This window comes from Salmo salar, chromosome 12 (assembly GCF_965601325.2).
Source record: "Salmo salar chromosome 12, fSalSal1, whole genome shotgun sequence".
NCBI lineage: Eukaryota > Metazoa > Chordata > Actinopteri > Salmoniformes > Salmonidae > Salmo > Salmo salar.
Window position 1 is genome coordinate 79196420 of NC_138302.1, and position 22521 is coordinate 79218940.

The 22521-nt window shown below is 42.8% G+C and overlaps 1 protein-coding gene across 3 annotated transcripts in view; it reads right to left on the minus strand.

The window, feature by feature from the left end:
• The window catches only part of cadpsa (Ca2+-dependent activator protein for secretion a), a 153164-nt gene that overhangs the window by 34722 nt on the left and 95921 nt on the right, over window positions 1-22521 (minus strand). Inside the window, exons 14-20 of one of the 3 annotated variants that reach the window (XM_082959316.1) lie at window positions 19437-19538; window positions 17726-17789; window positions 13036-13159; window positions 10528-10600; window positions 9969-9984; window positions 6129-6233; window positions 3112-3268 (exon numbers count right to left, since the gene is read on the minus strand). In XM_082959316.1, coding sequence (XP_082815442.1) covers window positions 3112-3268; window positions 6129-6233; window positions 9969-9984; window positions 10528-10600; window positions 13036-13159; window positions 17726-17789; window positions 19437-19538 — 641 coding nt within the window. Of the gene's footprint in view, window positions 1-3111; window positions 3269-6128; window positions 6236-9968; window positions 9985-10527; window positions 10601-13035; window positions 13160-17725; window positions 17790-19436; window positions 19539-22521 lie in introns of all 3 variants that reach the window. The other 2 variants (XM_014133441.3, XM_014133443.3) reach the window with 2 other exon arrangements.

The window sequence follows — 22521 nt, forward strand, 5'->3', positions numbered from 1 at the left end:
CAAAGATCCACTACCATATTTTACAGTAGGCATGAGGTTCTTTTCTGCATATGCTTCCTACTTTCTAGGCCAAACCCACCACTTGTGAGGTCGGCTAAAGTGCCAATTCCGTTTAGCAAACTCCAGGTGTTTACATTTATTGATTGCTCTCAATAAAGGCTTTTTTTGATGACAACACTTCTAAATAGCCTATTGCCATGGAGGTGGCATCTAATTGTAGTTTTGGTGACCCCAAGATTCGACCAAGTTCTGTAATTCTCCAACTGTAGCCCTTGGACTTTTCTTTGAATCCTGAACCATATTTCTCATTGTGTGTGGGGAAAAGATTCTCTTGGGTCCTGTACTAAGCAAGTTGACCACTGTTCCAGTGATTTTAAACTTCTTAAATGCTGCTTGAATAGTGGTGTAAGTGGTATATTTTGTTTTTCAGTAGTTTTTATACCTATTGCCTGATCTATGAAAGTCAACAACCATTTGTCTATTCATTTGTGAGTTCTTTGCCTTTCTCCATGATGGTTGATATATGGATTTTACATGTGTGTTACCTAATTGTTATACCCCAGTGAAACAGGAAGCCATTACAGGCCACCATTTTGTTTGATTTTATTTATTTATTTCATTAGATGTGCCAATAATTTTGACACATCTCTTTCTCCAAGCAATTTTATTAGCATAAAACAATATCATTTTCCTTATTTTTTTAAATACAATATAGCTTAGTATTTGTAATTTATTTTAAACAGTCTTTTTTGCTCAACTTTATCAAGGGTACCAATCATTTTGGAGGTGACTGTAACAGCTCTGGGAGAATGATTTGAAAATGCATCTCTCCTTCATGTCTTCCTTGGAGTGATTGCTGATCTGAAATGACTGGCTAGATGAAAGCTATGAGAGAACCCTGGATTTTACCTTTTGAATCCTATCAGAAGGAAGCTTAGTAGCAGTTAATATTAGTCTAGCTCCTCGCTATAAGCTACCATACCAGATTTTCTTTCTTTTGTATATCTGATGGCTATATATATATATATATATATTTTTTTTTTAGACCAGACAAGTTTCCTCTAGATTCAACTGGTAAAAAGGCAACGCTAACACAGACCAAGGGAGATAAAATGGAGGCCAGTGTGTGTTAATGCAATGGCTCATGGCTTCAAACAGTGGGTCTATTTTCCTCTTTATCCCTTTGAGCGCTCGCTCACTCTCCCTCTGTGTGTGTGTGTGTGTGTGTGAGCGCGTGTATAGACGTCAAGGTCGATGATACACAGTAGGTGCAATGTTTATTTTGTTCCCTGATTGTCGCTCTCCAATTAGCCACTTGAGTGGCTGCTGTACACTTCGATGTATTTGTCCAGGAGTGAGGATGCAGGGCTCGCCCTACTCCCAGCCACCACTGTTTTAGACCTCATTAACTGCTTGAATGGCTCTCTGACTTTGGCGCCTATCTGGTGCTAAGGCTATTTCATGACACATAAGCTAGCTGCTTCAGGGAGACAAAACAAATGACCTTCCATGTAAAATGCCCCTGTGGTATGGTTTGGTAGTATTGGGATGCTGCTCTGTGTGTGTTCTGTGTTATTGTGCTCCTGTAAACCACTGGAGAAGCCTGAGGGAGATGGATGGTTGATATCATGGTGGCAGGTTTACATTTCCAACTATACTGTCAAAGTCATGGAAATCAGAATTACTAGTATTACATGGGATTAGTCCATATGTGTATGCTACAGTCCATCAACCATACTGTATGCAAAGTGTACACTATGAAATCTAATATATCATGACGTGTTGATGTGCAGGAAACACTTTGAAGTTTGTGGAAATGAATGCAGGAGAATATAACACATTAGATCTGGTAAAAGATAATACAAAGAAAAACATGCATTTTTTTGTACCATATTTAAAATGCAAGAGAAAGGCCATAATGTATTATTCCAGCCCAGGTGCAATTTAGATTTTGGCCACTAGATGGAAGCAGTGTATGTGCAAAGTTTTAGACTGATCCAATGAACCACTGCATATCTGTTTAACATGTTGTATCAAGACTGCCCAAATGTGCCTAATTGGTTTATTCATACAGTTTCATTTTCAAGTTCAGAATTGTGCACTCTCCTCAAACAATAGCATGGTACACTTTCACTGTAATAGCTACTGTAAATTGGACAGTGCAGTTAGATTAACAAGAATTGAAGCTTTTTGCCCATATCAGATATGTCTATGTCCTGGGATTTTATTTTGTTACTTACAACCTCATGCTAATCTCATTAGCCTACATTAATTCAACCGTCCCGCGGGGGGGACACCGACCCCGTAGAGGATAAATGTCAATTTATAATTTATCAAAATACCATTAATTTCGCCCTTCTTTTTGGCTTGTCTCCAGATGTTCTTGTTGCTATGATCATTGCAATGTGAATAACCAATCAGCTGTTTCAAAAGAAAATCCAACTATGAATGTGGCCAATTGTGCAGCAGTAACAGGTGAACATAACAAGCTGTTCTAGTCCAAGTCCATTAAGCCACTGCAGGTGAACAACAGACTACATTACATTCTTCCAGACTCCTGGCTGACAAACTAGAATGAGACATTCCCCTGGGACAATTAGCCCAGTGCAGGTTCACTTCACAAAGGCAGTGGTAAGTGTTTCTCTTCTGACTCATGCTTCCAGAACCCTGGACAGCGCTCCTACGGCAACTGCAGTTCATTCATTTTATTTGTCACATGCACCGAATAATTACAGGGCCCACAGCAACCATTTCAATGTTAGTTTCAGCTCTTAGTAAGAAGCTCCCACAGTGCTGCATTGTCCTCTCAATTACCTTCATCCGTTTCATTATACTGGAGTCAAATGCAGAAAGGATCATGCAGTGTGAAAGTAATATTAGATCGGAACATATTCTCCTCAATTTGGATCTCAACACTTTTAGTTTCTCCAGTTCGCCAAGATCAACCACAATGAATATTCAATAAAAACCCAGTCCTATGTGTCATGAAAGCTCCAGACTGTGTGCTGTATGTGCTGTATGTGCTGTATGGTTCTGGAGTGCTAAACGCTGTGTGTGTTTGTTCATAATGTAGCCCTGGTTCAGGGCCGGGCCGGGGTTGGAGTCACTCACAGTCGGTCCTCAGGAAGTCATTAAGCAACTGGAAGAGAGGGAAGCTGTCCCAGCTGTCAGGGGGCTGAACCTCCAGTGCAGCATCCATGTCCACTGCATACAGAGACAAGAAGGTCTCTGCATGTTCCACCATCAGGTCTGACCACCACGCAAATGCCTAGAGAGAGAGGAGTGAAGGAGAGAGCGAGAGAGAGAAAACAGAGAGATGGGGAGAGAGAGAGAGAGAGAGAGAGAGAGAGAGAGAGAGTGTAGAATGAAAGAGAAGAGAGGAATACATAGAAAAAGAGAAAGGAGAGAAGGGGTATGAAAGACAGAGATACACAGAAGAGAGAAGGAGAGGAATGTGCAGATAAAGTTTGATGAAAAACAAATAGAGGGTGAAAGAGGGGAAAAGGGAGGCAGGTGGAGAAATAGACAAAGATAGAGAGACAAACAAATGGAGGATAAGAGTATGCAACTATAATACAAGCCTCAAAGTGTCATTCTCTAGAGAGGAAATGAAGATAATGTAACTCCACCGATCTATATAAGGGCTCTTTTCTTCTCTCGTTTTCACAATAAGAGTCAAGTTGTCCCCTCTGAGGCATCACACAGAGATCTCTGGGGGACACTTTACAGCTTTGAGCACAGTGTTTCAGTTTTGCACTCGAGCACGGCTAAACGTGCGCTGTTCTGTTGGCCCACAGAGCGAAACAGAGAACTGCATAGATACGGCTCCTTGACTAAGTCATTCATACAGAGCTGCTCTGAGCCTCCCCATAGGATAGACAGAATCAGTGGAGTGACAGAGTCTGGAACAGGCTGGTCTCATGCAGGTTAACACTCATCCTCCCATGCTCCCCCTCTCCCTGCCCATGGTCCTCTGGACCAGTGGAGGACTTGGCCATCAGTCATTCACATCGTCACACCTCTGTGATGTGAATGTTCCCATGGGCGTCATGCACTCTGGCATGGGACGGTTGCCATGACAGCACCAGCAGCAACCAGCAACAGACTCAGGGTCAAAATGGAGAGGCTCATAACAATAAATAAAACAAAACTGTCATTACAGGCCTCAAGCAGTGGGAGGATTCATCTACTGATTCTTCACATTGGCTGCTGAATTGGGTAACAGTTAGGGTTGATTTCATTTCCATTCGTCAATTCATGAACTGTATTCCCCATGGCATACACTATACACAGAAACGTTACTATATTTGCCAAATTACTTGAATAATAATGGAATCGACTCAAACTGACTGGTACATGGATGAGGTGACTGAGGGTACTGGGTTGAGAAGGAGTGGAAGATGTGTCTATTTCTAGTTATGCTGGTCTACTGACAGTGTTGGTGTTAATTTCCGATGGGAAAATTCACACAACAATGCATTTTGAGAAATGCAAGAGGGGACAGACGGGTCACGTTACCTCAGACAAATGGCATGCTTTTTCCATTGAGAGTAATCAGGTCTACAATGGAGGAGGATCAGCTTGTTGGGTGGAGGTGACTGGATCACCTCTCTTACCTGTCACACAGCTTTCCCCAAACACACAGCACCACAGAGCAGGATGGGACCAGAGTTGGCTGTGGCAGTTGGGGTGGACAGATAAAACTGCACCAGACCGGGAGGGGTGGGGGCGATGTGATGTGGTCGGGGGGGATTTCAGTGGGAGGGATCTGAGTATGATAGACAGGGACACTGCCACAGTGCTTGTTGAGTTTTGCTTTATCACCAAATGCAACCCTTTGGGCTGCACAAGCACAACTCTCCAGGATGGGCTGAAAACAAGTATAAGGGAAGAAGTTGGGGTACAAGGCTATTACTACGAAGAGAGATGGGAACAGTTAAGATCATCCCTGGGCATTTGGCATCTTCAGTACATCACATAATATGGGAGGTGGAGGGTGGCAGGGGTTAGGGATCATGGCAGGTGGGGGGTGACTGGGGTTAGGGGTCATGGCAGGTGGGGGACGGCAGGGGTTAGGGGTCATGTTATCAGGATTTGAGGATCCATCACATACCTCTTTGCCCTGTCCGAAACATTCCCCGCAAACAAAACAAACAATAAGAGAACAGGAAGGGGTTAAGTCAGGTATACTTCACATCCCTGTGTTTACTTTTTCCATCTAATGGTTAGTTGGCAGGAAATATGTGATGATGACAGTGAAAGAAAGACATGATCCAAACCAATGGAGAAAAAAACAAATGGTAGTTTAATTGACAAACCATACTCAAGAGCTCAAGGTCCGTTAAGAAATATGTCAACATTCTCTTTTGTGAGTAAACATAATATGCATGAGGAAAACCATGCACTTGGCCTTGCCTTTACATAATCAATAGACACATTTGGTGTTTAAAAATGGGTCACTGAGGTCTATAAATTCTCTTCACATTTCCAGAAAGAGCACAAATGCAGTGTGATGCAACAACAGGATGATAGAGTCTGAATCATCATCACACCCAACCTCCACTACACTGCTCTACACTACACTGCTCTACACTACACTGCTCGGCTCTACACTACACTGCACTGCACTACTCTACACTACCAGCACCATGCAACTTCTGTTGGGGACACCCTCATTTACAGGAAGAGCAACTTGTGACATCACCGCAAAAACCTTTATAGCGTCTAGGCTAGGATATGATTCAATAGGGTTAATTAAAGCCCTGTTGGGTATTCCCTTCTAGGAGGCTTGTACAGGAAACAGAGTGACCAAACTGTGCATTGCTCATCGTTGTAATCCCAAACAATGCCTGGTGCACATGAAATAGAGGAGTGAGAAGTGATGCAACCTTTTTGACCTTTAAACCCACACCTTGACCCCTTACAGTGCAGGCCAATGCGGTCTGGCGAGCATGCACCAGTGAGATATGGAGGTAAAAAAAAAACAGATGTAAATACTGTACCGACTGTGACTCTAGCCTGTTAAACAGAGTCAGAGACAGAATAAATGCCCCATGGTTCTCTGTAGTTCTTAACTCTCTGCTCTGATAATAACTGACCTTGGATTTATGTATGTGGGCTGTACTCACCTCTGCGTGATGCTCCTCGTTCTGTTGGAGGACCTCGATGACCAGCTCGGCCAGACGTATGGTGTCCTCCAGCTTTTTGGCAGGGGTGACTAAGCGCCCTACATTCTCTGAAGCACAAAGGTCACAGGTCAATATGGAGGGAGATACATGGCTGTAAAACTTCCCCTCAACGTCTGATCAACCTGATGCTAATGTTGTGCTGTTGTGTAAGTCTCCTAGGGCAACACTGTAATACAACCATCTCTAGAACAATGCAGGTATAATGAGAAATTAAAACAGGGGAAACAGACCTGTTCCACAGTTATCATGCAAAATGTGCAGAACGTTGTGCATCGCTCATGTTCGGTACGTGCTGACATCCACACTTTGAATGCTTCTTATGTGAGACGCTCAAGTTTAACATGTGATATGCAAAACGACACTCCCTGAAGTCTGGTAATTTCCCCCTGCTAATTAGGATAGTTGTGAGAACCAGGATAAATATAACCACTAAGAAAGTGTAGAGTGCAAGTATTGTCAGGTTTTTACATCAAATCCATCTTGAAGAACAAAATACACAGTGAAAGTCTGCTGTTCACATTAGAGGTCTTCACAGATCCACCTGTATCCGGACGCCAGAGACCCGAGTGGGTCCTGTTCCAGAATTTAAATAATGTCACGGGTCTGAGTTGGATCTGAGTGTCACGGGTCTCAGGTGTGTGTAATCTTAACTGTCCGGAAGGGCCTGTACAGATCCGAACGCAACTGCTGCAGTAGAGAGAGAGAAAGAGATAGACATTTTATCATGTACGCTGCTGCTCTTACTTTTCATGAGAATGTATCGATGAGCTTGTTGTTGGCCAATCATAAGTCATCAAAGCTGCAATAGGCTACAGTCATAGAGCCTCTGTGTGGGGCAAAAGTTAGGAGATACTGTATCTAATCAATGGCAGCTGGAATTAAAATGACGTAATTAAAAGTTAAAAGGACAAGGATAGGCTACAACGACCAAGAGCCAACAGGTAGGCTGCTACTTAATATTCTGAATGGAGTTATTATTTGTAACTGTAGGATGAGAAAGCACATGCACTGAAGCCTTAATTAACCTAGTTAGCTAATGTTAGCTAGCTTAACTAGCTTCTCCCAGTTTGATGCAGTCAAGGCAGGTACTACGTAATCATATTTGATGATAAATAACCTAGCTATGGCAGTTATTAGTCCACTATCGACTTGGTTGGTTGCGGTCTCGTCTCTCCCGCCCTCATCCCTGTGTCACTCGCTCACAGTACGGCTCCTCCCGCGCCTGCTAGAGCAACACCTCTCTCTCCCTCCTCTAACGCTTTATCAGCTCCGGTTAATAAAGTAGCTTAAAAAAAATCCCTTTTCTTCTGCTTCCCTCACTCTGATCCGACTGGGTCTGGATCCGACCAGGTCTATACGAAACAGATCTAGTTGTCTCGGCTCGATTCGGGAAACGGGTCTCTCCTCTTTTTTATTTATGCATATCAGGCCCGGGTGGGAAAGCCCCCAGGTCCAACTTTGGACCCGTGAAGACCTCTAGTTCACATACTTTACTCAATGGATACTAATTCAGTCTACAGCGATCATGTGACAAAACACAACCATCTCAACTGACCAATGAGGTTGTGATGATACTACACATAAATGTATGCTTTTGAAATAAAGAAAAGAATAATGAATATGGTGAAGAGATGGTATTTGTGAGAGAGAGAGAGAGAGAGAGAGAGAGAGAGAGAGAGAGAGAGAGAGAGAGAGAGTCATCATAGGTAACTGGAGAACTGCGTAGAAGCCTATACAATAACATATTGGGTGCTCGTTCAGACTTCAGGGCATCTGAGGGTCAAACATCTTTACATATACTTGATTCACCCTCTTCTTAATGAATCCGTCGGACAGACTTTTCACAACAACACTGACTGACTTGACTTATTTTCCATTTCTCAGTCCCTCTTTACACTCCCAGTAAAATGGAGAGATTAATGTGACAATGTGGACTTCTACACTTGAAGAAATGAGGCAAAGACCATGTCCCCTCCTCGCTGCTTCTGCTCTTTGTCCAGCACACACATCTGTCATTGTGCTAGTGAGGCTCTGTAGTAGCAGGGGTTTAATTGGCAGCGTACAGAAGTACAGCTCTGTGACGCACACACACTGGCAGAGCACTTTAAGCCCAGTGGTGTCTGTGGACTGGACTGTGGCCAGAGGATTGCCTCTGACTGTGTTGAAATTATGGTCTGGTCACCAGTATGGATGGAGGATTTTAAAAGAATGCCCGCAAACACAAAGGGCATTTCTTCCATTGGTCAATGAAGGGGAATGGGTGCTGGAGTGATACAGGTGAGGTGAGGGGCAAGGCCAAACATCTAGATCTTCTATAACAGAAACTCAGTATTGCCACATTCTACAGTATAAGAGATGTCCGCTTCTTTTTTAGTCAGTGACTGATTTAGACCCGGGAAACCAGGTGTGAGTGCTGTCTAATCAGTGACATTTAATGATCAATTACATCTCACACAGTGACACCAGCAAGACTGTGAACCTGAAACAGTCGGAAGTGACATTAATAATGACGATGACTATGTGCTATCATGATCTATGACATCATCTTGCTTCACTTACTTATTTCCAATGTATCAAAATTGCCATTGATATAACATTATGGTCACATGGGAAATATCAGCCAGAATATCCAAACCATTTCATCAGTCATATTTTGTAACCAAACTTTGCTATGAGGTTTTTATTCAAAATGATTGCATTTTAGTACATTGCAGATGTTCATGCACTTTCTGCAGAGGATGTGATACTTTCATTGCACAACTTATGAATTCAAACACATGAATTCAAACACATAATAACTGCTATCTTATATGTATTGAAGCCTGCAATAAAGCAGTGCTACCTCTGCAGGTTTCAATCACACAAGTGAGATACTCAATGGCAATGGTCTGAATGGTCTTAAAATTGATCTCTCCGTTCATTTGTTTGCTAATTCTCTCCATCTTCCCTTTTCCTCCCTTCCTCACTTCTTTTCTTCTCCTCCTTGACATTATTTTTTTTTAGGAAAGAGGAAACATCATTGCAGGAAAGAGGAAGCATTTTCAGAGAATTCAGAGGAGGCCCATTGGTGGAGCTACTCCACAGATGAGTGGTCTTAACAGGAGGGCTAGAGAGGGGACTTGACAGTTAGGGTTACCACAGTCACCCACTGGGGAGGGCTGCATCTCCATCACTGGAATGCAGTGCAGGTACAAACTACAGGACAGGGGTGTGGAGACATAACTCTGTCACAACATTCCTGTAACCTTCCCAGGCCGTGCCACAGGAAGGCTGTGAGATGTTATGTTGCTATGGCTCTAACTGGGTTAGGATTTGCTCATTTTTAGGATGGTGTCACCTGGATCCTGATCCTTCTTATCTTTCTGAGTTTTCTCCGCTAGGAGAGAGCAGGAGAGAGGGAGAGCAGAGAAGAAGAGAAAGGGAAGGTGGGAGGGAGAGAAAGAGAGAGGAGTGGATAGTCAGTAATGAAAGCATAAGAGCAGGATAGAGTGGAAGTCTGGAAAACAAGTGGTTGAGCAACACCTTTCACCCTTCACCCAAGGGATCTCCTCTCCAGATCTGATGTTAACCAGTGGTCAGACATAGACACAAATATAGCTTCAAACAGTAAAACATATACAGACAGTGGTCCAAACAACCCCCCCCCCCCCACACACACAAAAAAAACACTCCAGGACATACAGTAATATATGACAACATACATTATTAATGCTTCAGTTGGAACACATGCAGAGACTTAAATGTAGACATATTACATCCTGTCTACCTTACGGTTGCCACTTCCTGTTCCTGTTGTCTTACCACTCTGGTCCCCAGTGTGAAATGATACAAACAGGGAAAGTCATGACAATGTTCCCTATGGTACAGTAGCTGTATAGTGTACCTATATCATGTACTGTACCAGTGAGACATGGTTCAACAGGACTGAGGGGGGTTTACACAGAAGCAAAGTAAAAATGCATTCAATTCGCAGACAGGCATGGGAACAGAAAAAAAAGCTGACAGATACAGTAGATAAGATCTCTCATGATTGTCACAGACCATTGGAGTCTTGGTCCTGGCTTGCCCTGCAAGGACCTATCAGACAGAAACAGACCCTGGGCCTGGATCTCTCACGGGTGGCTTTCACAGACAGAAGCAACAGATCAAAGGGAAAAGGACTTAAGAGAAGCAAGAACGAGAACGTGAGAGAGATAGTTTAAGAGGGCAGCAAGGAATGGTGGTAATAGAGGGGATTGGGAAGTGTGAACGGAGAGATGTTGAAAATAGAAAAACATGGTAGAGGAAAGGGGAGGAGGAGGAACTGGTGGAGGAGGGTGGAGCAGGATGAAGAAGGTACTCACGAATGGTTAAATCCATCACTTGAGACGCCAAGCAGAAGACAGGATGCTCATACATTTCTCTCTTTTTCCCTACAAGAGAGGATCGGGGCATGCAAGAGGCTGGGGTCAGAGGAGGAGAGGTCAGAGCTCTAAGGGTAGCTGCATGTGGGGGTTAGGGGTCCCCACAGGTTCCTCTGTGGAGATGGTGGTGGTGGTGGAGGGTGGGGTTTGGCGGCTGGGGAGAAGGTTTGGGATGGGCCCGAAGTGCCGAATGTGGAGGAGAGGGGTGGGTGGACAAAAGGCGTGTGGGCTGGCGGTCGCCTTTAGACACACTTTTGTTTAACCATTCGTCATGCCAAATGGTATTAAGGTGGGAGACATTTCTATCAAGTTTGAGTTTTTCCCGATCAAGGCAACAAACAAGCAAATGTTTATGAGAAACAGGATTTTTCTGCAGTATTTCCACTCTAAGATACTAAAGGTTATCTCCTTCAGTATCTTCAGCACCCTCGGGTATTTCTTTATAGAAACTGACCGGAATAGAGAAGAGCTGAATTTGAGACTAGATATTTCCAGTAAAACAGTATAGGTGAGTGTAGTCAAAGCTACACACACATAGAAATATATTCCAACACATAATTTAGTTTGTAAGCCAGTTCTGTATGCCTAGTAAAGAAATCCAGGGACATGCAACAGACAGATACTGGGTTGCTGCAGAGGGCAATCCCAGCATGCCTTGTGTATTGGCCTTCCTGACTTGTGTTCACACTACAAGGGGCTTGGAGTGAAGCAGCAAAGCCAATAGACAAGGAGGAGGAAAGCAGGGGGGGGGGTAGATGAACAGAAGATGGTTATTTCAGAACAAAGGAGAGGAAACAAGGAAAGGAGGAATTGTTGCTTCAGAGCATCACCCCACCTTGAAGCCGCAACGGTGTGCAAGAGGAGAGGGACGGTGGGTTGACTGGCCCAGAGAGAAGCTGAGACACACAGGAGTCAGCATAAAGATGGCAGATTCACGGGGAGTTGAATGCATTTTTACTTACTATACACATCTCTACTGTGCAAGTTTATTTAGGGAGCTACTGTATATCAATGTAAATTACACCTGTAAATGAAAAGAGAGTTGAAACTTTAAAAGCCCATCTAAAAGTAAGAGCAGCCACATTAGGGGAAAATTGAGTATTTTTTTTACTGTTTACTGCAGCTGGGGACAGAACAGTTATATTAATTCAAAGGTGCCAATATTACTTATCACATTGTGAAAATTATGTATGCAATCTCTGCTTCAAGTTATCTACTGCATTTTCAATACAATATAAATACAACACCTTATTTCCATTACTTGATTGTATTTCAATGTTTGACTTTCCTCTTAAAATGTCCCTGAGATCAGTTCTAAATGGAGAGTTCTCCCAAAACACAAAGATTATATTTTGTCCATTGCCTTCCAATTTCTAGTGCCAGTGCTAAAGGTGATCTTTATGTTTTTTGGAAACCCAAACTGTCGTCAGATGCCCTTCCATCTCACTTTATACACAGAAGATATCGGCAAAAAAAAATCAAAAAAATCAAGCTGTTTATCGGTCTTTCTGTGACCACAGATAACTTTGGAACAAAGTTGACTACAAATACACAGTTGCCGTTGCCTTCGCAATTGGACAAGCAAATGATAAAAAGGATGCTTCAAATTAAAACCGAGATGACTGCATTAAAAAATACAGTAGGCCTGTTGGCTACATAGGCCTATATACAATATTTAAATCATATTGGAATCAATTTCATGTTCAGTCAGTTGAGTTCAATTTGTAGGCTACACTGTCTAATTTTTGCCTCAATATTTGTGTAACATGTGTGCAATGATGTGACAAATGAATCTGTAATTTAGTGCATTATTATAGGTAAGCATTAGAATAAGCTGCCTCAATATATGCAGCCATAATGTGACAATATCTCTCAGCTAGGAGCGGATCTGTCGTCAGTATTGTGGAATAATTATAATGATAAGGTAATATTTGAATGGAGAAAGCTGATCAGAGAACAGTGCTGCCTTTCTTTTGATCCTATCAGTATCGACACATGTACTCCAACATTGTACTTAGCGATGCGTGGTCTTTTGGGAAACTCAGGTTACATCTTCAGCCGTTGTAGGAACGATGCATCATTAAAATACTTGTAAGCCTAAGTCCCATTGCTATCGGGAAATTGAGTCCTGATGTTTAAGAGGTCATGTCGTTTGTGTGGAACAGTTGACCTGCAGGGGGCAATGTGGTAAAGCACCAGAGGGCATGATGTCTGTAGTATCTCACAACTGCTGTCTGATTGTGTCTTTTCCCTAAGAACTGTAGGCCACTGTGCAACAACAACGTGTGATAATCCCTATAGATATCAACGCTATTGTGGTAACAATGCTAGAAGGGAGACAAAAATCTTGACAGAACATAAATAGTACGGTGTGATGCTGCATTGTGTGTGTGTGTGTGTGTGTGTGTGTGTGGAGGGGTATCAGTGTGTAAGTGGTCATCTACCTTCTACTTTGGCATATTCTGAGAGGCGCTGGTAGTTAATCAAGGCTGCCTGCTCCAGACATTTACGGATGACTGTCTTCACCTCCTCCTGGGGCACAGGGGTGACGATATCCTTCATCAGCACCTGGGACAGAACATTAGACATTGTAGAAAAAATACATTTTGGGGGCTGTACCACCAGGGCCGTCTCCAGGCATAAACGATTGCCAGTGGTGGAAAAAAGTACTTGAGTAAAAGTAAAGATACCTTAACAGAAAATGAAAAGGAAAGTTACGCAGTAAAATACTACCCAGTAAAATACTACTTGAGTAAAAGTCTAAAAGTATGTGGTTTTATTTGTACTTAAGTACAGTGGTAGAAAAAGTACTAAATTGTCATACTTGGGTAAAAGTACAAAGTAAAAGTAATGCTATACATCAAATTCCTTATATTAAGCAAACCAGACGGCATGATTTTCATACTTTTAATTATGGACAGTCAGGGGCGTACTCCAACACTCAGACATCATTAACAAACATAATATTTGTGTTTCGTGAGTCCTCCAGATCAGAGGCAGTAGGGATGAGAAAGTGTTATATTGATAGGTGCCATAATTCTGTCCTGCGTGAGCATTCTAAATGTAAAAAGTACATATTTTCTTTAGGAATGTTGTGGGGTAAAAGTTGTCAAAAATATAAATAGTAAAGTAAACTTCAGATACCCCAAAAAACTACTCAGCATTATTACTTATGTACTTTACACCACTGCCGATCGCTTAGGGCCCCAGGCCGCTAGGGGGCCACCAACCCAATTTTGGGGGGACTTTGTTAGCCACTCTCACTCAGATATCATTAACATGGCTTAAGTCATGCAAAATTAATAGAATTGCATGAAACATGTTATACAATTGCAACATTTTCTCTCCGCCCCATGGCAAAATGTGTAGAACGGCAGAAAACATGCTGTCAAAGTGCAACATAAAACATTTTGGAACAGTCATGGTCTCAACTTACTGTTCAGAGTTAGGATTGTAGAATCAAATCAAATTGTATTTGTCACATGAGCCGAATACAAAAGGTGTAGACCTTACCGTGAAATTCTTTCTTAGAAGCCCTTAACCAACAATGCAGTTCAAGAAATAGAGTTAAGAAAGTGAAAAAATCTAATCAAATCAAAAAGTAACACCATAAAATGTAATTACAATAACGAGGCTATATACAGGGGGTACTGGTACTGAGTCAGGGGTACAGGTTAGTCGAGATAATTTGTAAAGTGACGATGCATAGATAATAAACAGCGAGTAGCAGCAGTGTAAAAACAAGGGGGGGGTTGTCAATATAAATAGACGGGTGGCCATTTGATTAATTGTTCAGCAGTCTTATGGCTTGGGGGCAGAAGCTGTTCAGGATACTTTTGTTTCTAGACTTCGCACTCCGGGACCGCTTGCCGTGCGGTAGCAGAGAGAACAGTCTATGACTTAGGTAACTGGAGTCTTTGACAATATTTTGGGCCAAGTATATATGTCCTGGATGTCAGAAAGCTTGGCTCCAGTGATGTACTGGGTCGTACGCACTACCCTCTGTAGCGCCTTACGGTCAGAGGCCGAGCAGTTGCCATACCAGGCGGTGATGCAACCGGTCAGGATGCTCTCGATGGTGCACCTGTAGAACCTTTTGAGGATCTGGGGACCCATGCTAAATGTTTTCAGTCTCCTGAGGGGGAAAAGGTGTTGTCTTGCCCTCTTCACAACTGTCTTGGTGTGTTTGGACCATGATAGTTCATTGGGGATGTGGACACAGGAAAAGGAGGACAGAGCATGCTCCCATTCTCATCGACGGGGCTGTAGTGGAGCAGGTTGAGAGCTTCAAGTTCCTTGTTGTCCACATCACCAAAAAACTATAATGGTCTAAGCACACCATGACAGTGGTGAAGAGGGCACAACAAAGCCTATTCCTCCTCAGGAGACTTAAAAGATTTGGCATGGGTCCTCAGATCCTCAAAAAGTTCTACAGCTGCGCCATCGAGAGCATCCTGACTGGTTGCATCCCTTCCTTGGATGGCAACTACTCGGCCTCCGACCGCAAAGCACTACAGAGGGTAGTGCATACTGTCCAGTACATCACTGGGGCCAAGCTTCCTGCCATCCAGTATCTCTCTACCAGGTGGTGTCAGAGGAAGGCCCTAAAAATTGTAAAAGACTCCAGCCACCCTAGTCATAGACTGTTCTCTTTGCTACCTCATGGCAAGCGATACCGGCGAGCCAAGTCTAGGTCGAAAAGACTAGCCTCTACCCCCAAGCCATATGACTCCTGAACAGCTAATCAAATGGCTACCCAGACTATTTGCATTGCCCCACCCCCACAATTTTACGCTGCTGCTACTTTCTGTTTATTATCTATGCATAGTCACTTTAACTCTGCCTACATGTACATATTACCTCGACTAACCGGTGCCCCCGCACATTGACTCTGTACCGGTACCCCCTGTATATAGCCTCGCTATTGTTATTTTACTGCTTCTTTAGTTATTTGTTATTGTTATTTTTGTTTATCTATTTTTTTACTTAACACTTAATTTTTCTTAAAACTGCATTGATGGTTATAACCTGTCTGGGATAGGTGGCAGTATTTTCACGTCCGGATGAAAGGCGTGCCCAAAGTAAACTGCCTGCTACCCAGGCCCAGAAGATAGGATATGCATATAATTCCTAGATTTGGATAGAAAACACTCTAAAGTTTCTAAAACTGTTAAAATAATGTCTGAGTATAACAGAACTTATTTGGCAGGCGAAACCCCGAGGACAAACTATCCAGGATTTTTGTTGTTGTTGAGTTCACTGTGTTTTCAATTGATTTTCTATGGGAACCTAGATTTCAGTGGCACTTTTGCTTCCACTAGATGTAAACAGTATTTAGAAATTGGTTGATGTTTTTCTTTAGAGAAATGAAGAAGTATGGCTATTCAGAACGAGCGTCCAGCCTAGTGCACTCTAATGTTTTGGTGCGTGCTCCAGGACATGCACTCCACGTTGTTTTTATCCGGTATTGAACACAGTACCTTCCGTCTTAAATTTGATTGATTATTTACGTTTTAGGATACCTAAGGATGGATTAGGAAAGTTGTTTGAAATGTTTGGACAACGTTTACAGGTAACTTATTAGATATTTTGTAGTCATGTTGGGCGAGTTGGCACCGGTGTTTTTCTGAATCAAACGCGCCAAATAAATTGACATTTTGGAGATATAACGACGGAATTAATCGAACAAAAGGACCATTTGTGATGTTTATGGGACATATTGGAGTGCCAACAGTAGAAGCTCTTCAAAGGTAAGGCATGAATTATATATTTATTTCTGAGTTTTGTGTCGCGCCTGGTGGGTTGAAATATGATTGTCATGTGTTTGTTTGATGGGGTGCTGTCCTCAGATAATCGCATGGTTTGCTTTCGCCGTACAGCCTTTTTGAAATCTGACACGGTGGCTAGATTAACAAGAAGTTAAGCTTTAATTTGGTGTATTGCACTTGTGAATGAAAGTTAAATATTTCTAATAATTTATTTTTTATTTCTCGCTCTGCAATTTCACCGGACGTTGTGGAAACGTTCCGCTAGCGGAACCCCTAGCCATAACAGGTTTTAAGGGTTGTAAGTAAGATTTTCACTGTAAGGTCTACATTTGGCAAGACAGCTGTGCACGGCTGCATCTCACTGTAGTAGGCTGTACCTATGTTTTGGTTATTTGGATCTCCATTTGCATTTTGTTTACTGTTAATGAAACTAGCCTTAATATACATTGTGTCATGTCTTCATCGATTTGATATTTTGTTTACTGCATTTGTTTACTGTTAATGTAACTAGCCTGAATATACATTGTGTTATGTCTTTATCGATCTGATATTTTGTTTACCAGGCTTACTACTTGGTACCGCTGTTTTGTTCTGTTCCATTCGTTCGCATTCACAGTTGTGTCCGTATTCTAAGCCAAACTGCTATTCAGTATTTTTGTTTGCATGTATGAATAACTAGGCCACTACTTTCAGCATTTAGTTTGGATTATTTTGATAAGACAGCCGTGTGTCCAGCTGCATCCACATAGGACAATTCACCTATTACAAACAGCCTATCTTGTAGTCTATATTCATTACCAAAACGGCCTAGCTGTAGGGCGCTGTCCATTGTGCTGCAGAGAGGCTACAGATTTCAAAAGCACTCAATGAGTCTCGGCATTTCAACTTTATGTTTATTGTGGTATAGCGTGATTATATAAAACGAATTCAATATATTTCCAATGCAAGAACCTCCCCAAAATGTGCCCCCTCGCTGATTTCAACTGTCCCCTTAGTCACTTCATCCTGGTGCCAGGTCTGGGGGGGGGGGGGGGGGGGGGGGCTCAACCAAATCTCACTTATGGCCCCACAAAAGACTAGAACCGGCCCTACAGTATTGTACCACAAACGGGAAAAAGATGGGAGTGCGATTGTTGACCCTTCACTTCTAGAGAACAGGAGACAAACATCTGTTTTACCAAGTAGCCTATATTATAAACAACATAATATAGAAATCAAATAGACAACTATCCATACGATCTGGTCAATTTGGATGGAACATTTAAAACATTATTCTGTTTTTTTTGTCCCATAGCTTAAAGGAAGGTATGTGTCCATGGTTAATAGAACATAAGGTAAGGCTAAAAAAGGATGCATAATAACATACCCTCTCAAGCAGGGACAAAGTGGCTTTCAGGGCCCCCTCCGGTCGACCAAATGGAAAACAGTACCTGTGAAAGAAATCCAGTTTTATTTATGTAGAGTTTCTATGAAGGTACAGTGCATTCGGAAAGTATTCAGACCCCTTCACTTTTTCCACATTTTGTTACGTTACAGCCCTATTCTAAAATTGATTAAATCGTTTTTTCCCCCTCAGTCTACACACAATACCCCATAACAATAACGCAGAAACCGGTTTAAAAAAATGTGTGTAAATTTATTCAAAAAAAATGTAAAAAGCTTTACTCAGTACTTTGTTGAAGCACCTTTGGCAGCGATTACAGCCTCAAGTCTACTTGGGTATGACGCTACAAGTCCGGGCTCTGGCTGGGCCACTCAAGGACATTCAGAGACTTGTTCCGAAGCCAGCCTTCCGTTGTCTTGGCTGTGTGCTTACGGTCATTGTCCTGTTGAAAGGTGAACCTTCGCCCCCAGTTTAAGGTCGTGAGCACTCTGGAGCAGGTTTTCATCAAGGATCTCTCTGTACTTTGCACCATTCATCTTTCCCTTGATCCTGACTAGTCTCCTAGTCCCTACCGCTGAAAAACATACCCACAGCATGATGCTGCCTCCACCATGTTTCACTGTAGGGATGGTATTGGCCAGGTGATGAGCGATGCCTGGTTTCCTCCAGACGTGATGCTTGGCATTCAGGCCAAAGTGTTCAATCTTGGTTTCATTAGACCAGATAATCTTGTTTCTCATGGTCTGAGAGTCCTTTGGGTGCCTTTTGGCAAACTCCAAGCGGGCTGTCATGTGCCTTTTACTGAGGAGTGGCTTCCGTCTGGCCACTCTACCATAAAGGCCAAATTGGTGGAGTGCTGCAGAGATTGCGGTCATTCTGGAAGGTTCTCCCATCTCCACAGAGGAACTCTGGAGCTCTGTCAGATTGACCATCGGGTTCTTGGTCACCTCCCTGACCAATGCCTTTCTCCCCTGATTGCTCAGTTTGGCCAGTCGGCCAGCTCTAGGAAGAGTCTTGGTGGTTCCAAACTTATTCCATTTAAGAATGATGGAGGCCACTGTGCTTTTGGGGACCTTCAATGCTGCAGAAATGTTTTGGTACGGATAATTCCTTCGACCTAATGGCTTGGTCGACCTAATGCACTGTCAACTGAGGGACCTTATATAGACAGGTGTTTGCCTTTACAAATCATGTCCAATCAATTGAATTTTCCACAGGTGGACTACAATCAAGTTGTAGAAACATCAAGGATGATCAATGGAAACAGGATGCACCTGAGCTCAATTTCGAGTCTCATAGAAAAGGGTCTAAATACTTATGTAAATACTTATTATATATATATTTGCAAAAATTTAAATAACCTGCTTTCGCTTTGTCATTACAGGGTATTGTGTTTAGATTAATGAGGATTTTTTTTAAATTGAATCCATTTTAGAATAAGGCTGTACATAGTGAAGGAGTCTGAATACTTTCTGAATGCACTGTATTCCTTCATCATAAGACCATTCTTTATCCTCAAGGAGTTCTACAATTTATAAATGACTAGCTTGTTCTTGAGATCAGAATGTAAGTAACATATAGCAGAGCACAGTGATTGGCATATGTCATAATCTATAATCTGTGATCTGATGAGTCCCATAGGCATGTCTGTGCCAGGGTCAGTTACAGACTTGGCAGTGAGTACAGTACACACCTGAAGTGTGTGATCTGGTTCTCCAGCAGAACACGCAGCCTCTCCTTGATATCCTCAAAGCGCTCCTTCTCCTCCACAGTCACCGTCCCTATCCCGTCAGGCCTGAGGGGCATACAGTACCATAGAGTTTCTATGGTTGGAGCATGGTGCAGGAAACACCAAGGTTGTGGGTTTCATTCCCACATCGTCCACATATTGTACAATGTATATACATTATGTATTAATTGGAAGATCCCTTTGGACAATTTTTTGGGATAAATGTTATTTTAGAATTATGAAAGTATCCCAAATCAGAGTAGACAGTATTGCCACCACTGAGACAGTAATCACAGGGGTCACACACAAGGGTCAAACGGTCATTGGAGGTCTAACTGAGAATTTCAGCTAACATACAGTAATACACATGTAGTATGTAGTTATATGTCCATAGCAGAGCCTACAGTACAAATCCAGTGTATGTGTGGTGTATTCTACAGGTAAGAGCCAGCCAGCTATCTGGGAGAGTGGGGCCACTGATATCTGAGAGGATGGTTACAAGGGGGGTTACAAGGCATCCCCCTGCCCCCCACATACCCCCATGCCAAGCTGTGGCCCCCATCGTGTCTGACAGGAGGAGTATCCATCCCCACCTCCCTCCTCCTTTCTCACTGTCCTTCACTGAGATGACATCCTGGGCCCGGTGACAACAAGCATGTCACGTCTCCTGCTCCTCAAGCCGCTGTCACGGCGACCAGTGCCTCCTCTGTCACATGCACTCACGTTCCCCTGTGCTCACGTTCCCCCATCCTCAGCCGTGTCACTAACTATAAGGAGATAGGCCCCTCACCCATGCTCCCTCTATGTGTGTGTGTTTCAGGCTATGATTGTCAGTGTGTGTTTTTGTGTGTGTTTTCATCTGAGGCATGTCATAAGCAATAAAAAGCCCAAGCCTTTAATAACATGGTATGTGATGTGAAAACTCAAAAAACTAATTTGATAATTTCACACTAATTATGCCTAGCCTTATTTGGTTCTCCTACACGGCTTTCATAATGTTTTCATAACCTCTATTGTCATGACTACATGGAAATTAGTCGTCATTTGTCACAGAGCGATCAGAGAAACGAATAATATCAGAGGAACACCACATCAGAGGTCTCTGCTTATTTCAAAAGTACGTGACTGGAGCTGAATTACAGCCAAATCACAAATTGACTCGTACATCCAATTTAAAAAGATAAAGGCCATATTTAACTGGTATTTTTAACATTCAAACACCACATTTCCAAAGCCTTACCTAAACTAACTGGAGGTGGAATTAAATCAACTCCAACCCTTAAAAATACTATTTACTCTTAATTTACTCCCAGGCTACTGTACTCCCTATAATATTCAGTTCATGCCCTGTGGCTATAAGGCTATTAGGTTGTGGGTGGGTGAGGGGAGTAAGGGGGGTCAGGGTAGTGAAGGGGGTCTTGGCCAGAGAGAGGTTTCTCTCGCGGGCAGCACGGGGCTGTCATGGTCATGGGGACTGGAGGCGGGCTGGCTGTGGCCTGGGCTCGGACAGTGGCAGGAGACATTCGCCCGTCACCCATGATGACCTGTCATCCTGTCATCCCTGACCTTCAGGCAGGCCGGCTGGAGAGCTCCCACTACAGTACACTACACCCCCTCCCTCCCTTATTTTCTCTCTCTCTCTCCATCCTTCTTTCCCTCTCCCTCTATTCCTGAACCTCTCTCTTTTCCTCTCATTTTCCTCACTCGCTCTCCACCCCCACTCCCATCCTCCTGTCTTGGAGCTACTCCCGTCTCCCTGTCTAGCTTGATCATAACAGGACTCAAACAGACAGCCCACCTCAGCTCGATCACTGTCTGTTACAGGATGGGGGGAGGGGTGGAGGGAGGGGTAGATTGGGTAGGAGGAGTGTCAGATTGGGGCAGACTGGTAGACTGACAGACAGCTGCCCATGACCTTCGCCCCTCAACACTGTAGTGACACTCGCTTGTTTATGTTGACTAGAGATCTAGCCATGATTACGACATACAAAAGTCTGGGCAGATGTACACAAACACATACGTACATACAAACTTACATATGTATGCAAGGACACATGCAAACACAGACATTTAATTACTTAAAAAAACACTTGCAATACACATTAATTATTTCAATATTTCAACTACAGTATTTAATCTTGTTAAAAACAAACACTCATGTCACAAAGGTTGAATGGGAGTCACAGTGGATCTATAAGTGAGGAGGAATACACATTCACATGTTCGTCAGAACTTCCTATTTTCTAGTTGTGATGTCAGGAAAACAACTTTGTTTCATTGAAAACTGGGATTTGTTGTCATCTTTTGGTTGAAAACGTCAAAGTCAGTGGTGAAACGTCACAACTCGGCTTACAACATTTAATCAGAGTTCCCACTTGTAATTTCGACTTGACGGGTCATTCAAGTAAACTTTGTAGACGGAACTAGGAATTTCCGATAACTCCAATAGCATGTGAAAGCGGGAGAAGCACCACAGACTCTTACCTTCTGGGCCAAGAGGCAGCCTGGGACTTGGAGTACTTTTTTCCCCTAAACTCCATGATTTTGAGTTCCCTCTTGGAGGGGGTGGGGGTCTCTGGGGTGGGGGGGTAAAGGTAGCTTTGAAGCTCTGCCTCGGTTACGGGCCAGTTTAGCAACTTAGACAGTCTCTGACTACAGGTTACATGACGGAGAGGCAGGGGTGATGTTATGAGAGCAAGCAAGGAAAAACAGAGAAGAGAAAAGTAATGGAAAACAAAAATAGACAATGAGAAACAATTCATTGACAACAGAAGAACAGACAACTAAGAAAGAAGTACAATTAAATAATATACACAAATCCCAACTGAACATGAGAGACTTAAAATCATAATTGACTGAAAAAAAGTGATTGAAAAAAGAATATTAGAGAAAGTATGCTTTGACTGATGCAACAAACATAGGATGTTGGGTGGAATACACACTGGGTTAGAGTCTTCTCTGAATGAAATAGAAGGTTGGTGGTAGAGTGGCTTCTCTGAACAGGGATTCTTGGTTTGCTTTCATACGCATAGCACGCGTAACATTTATG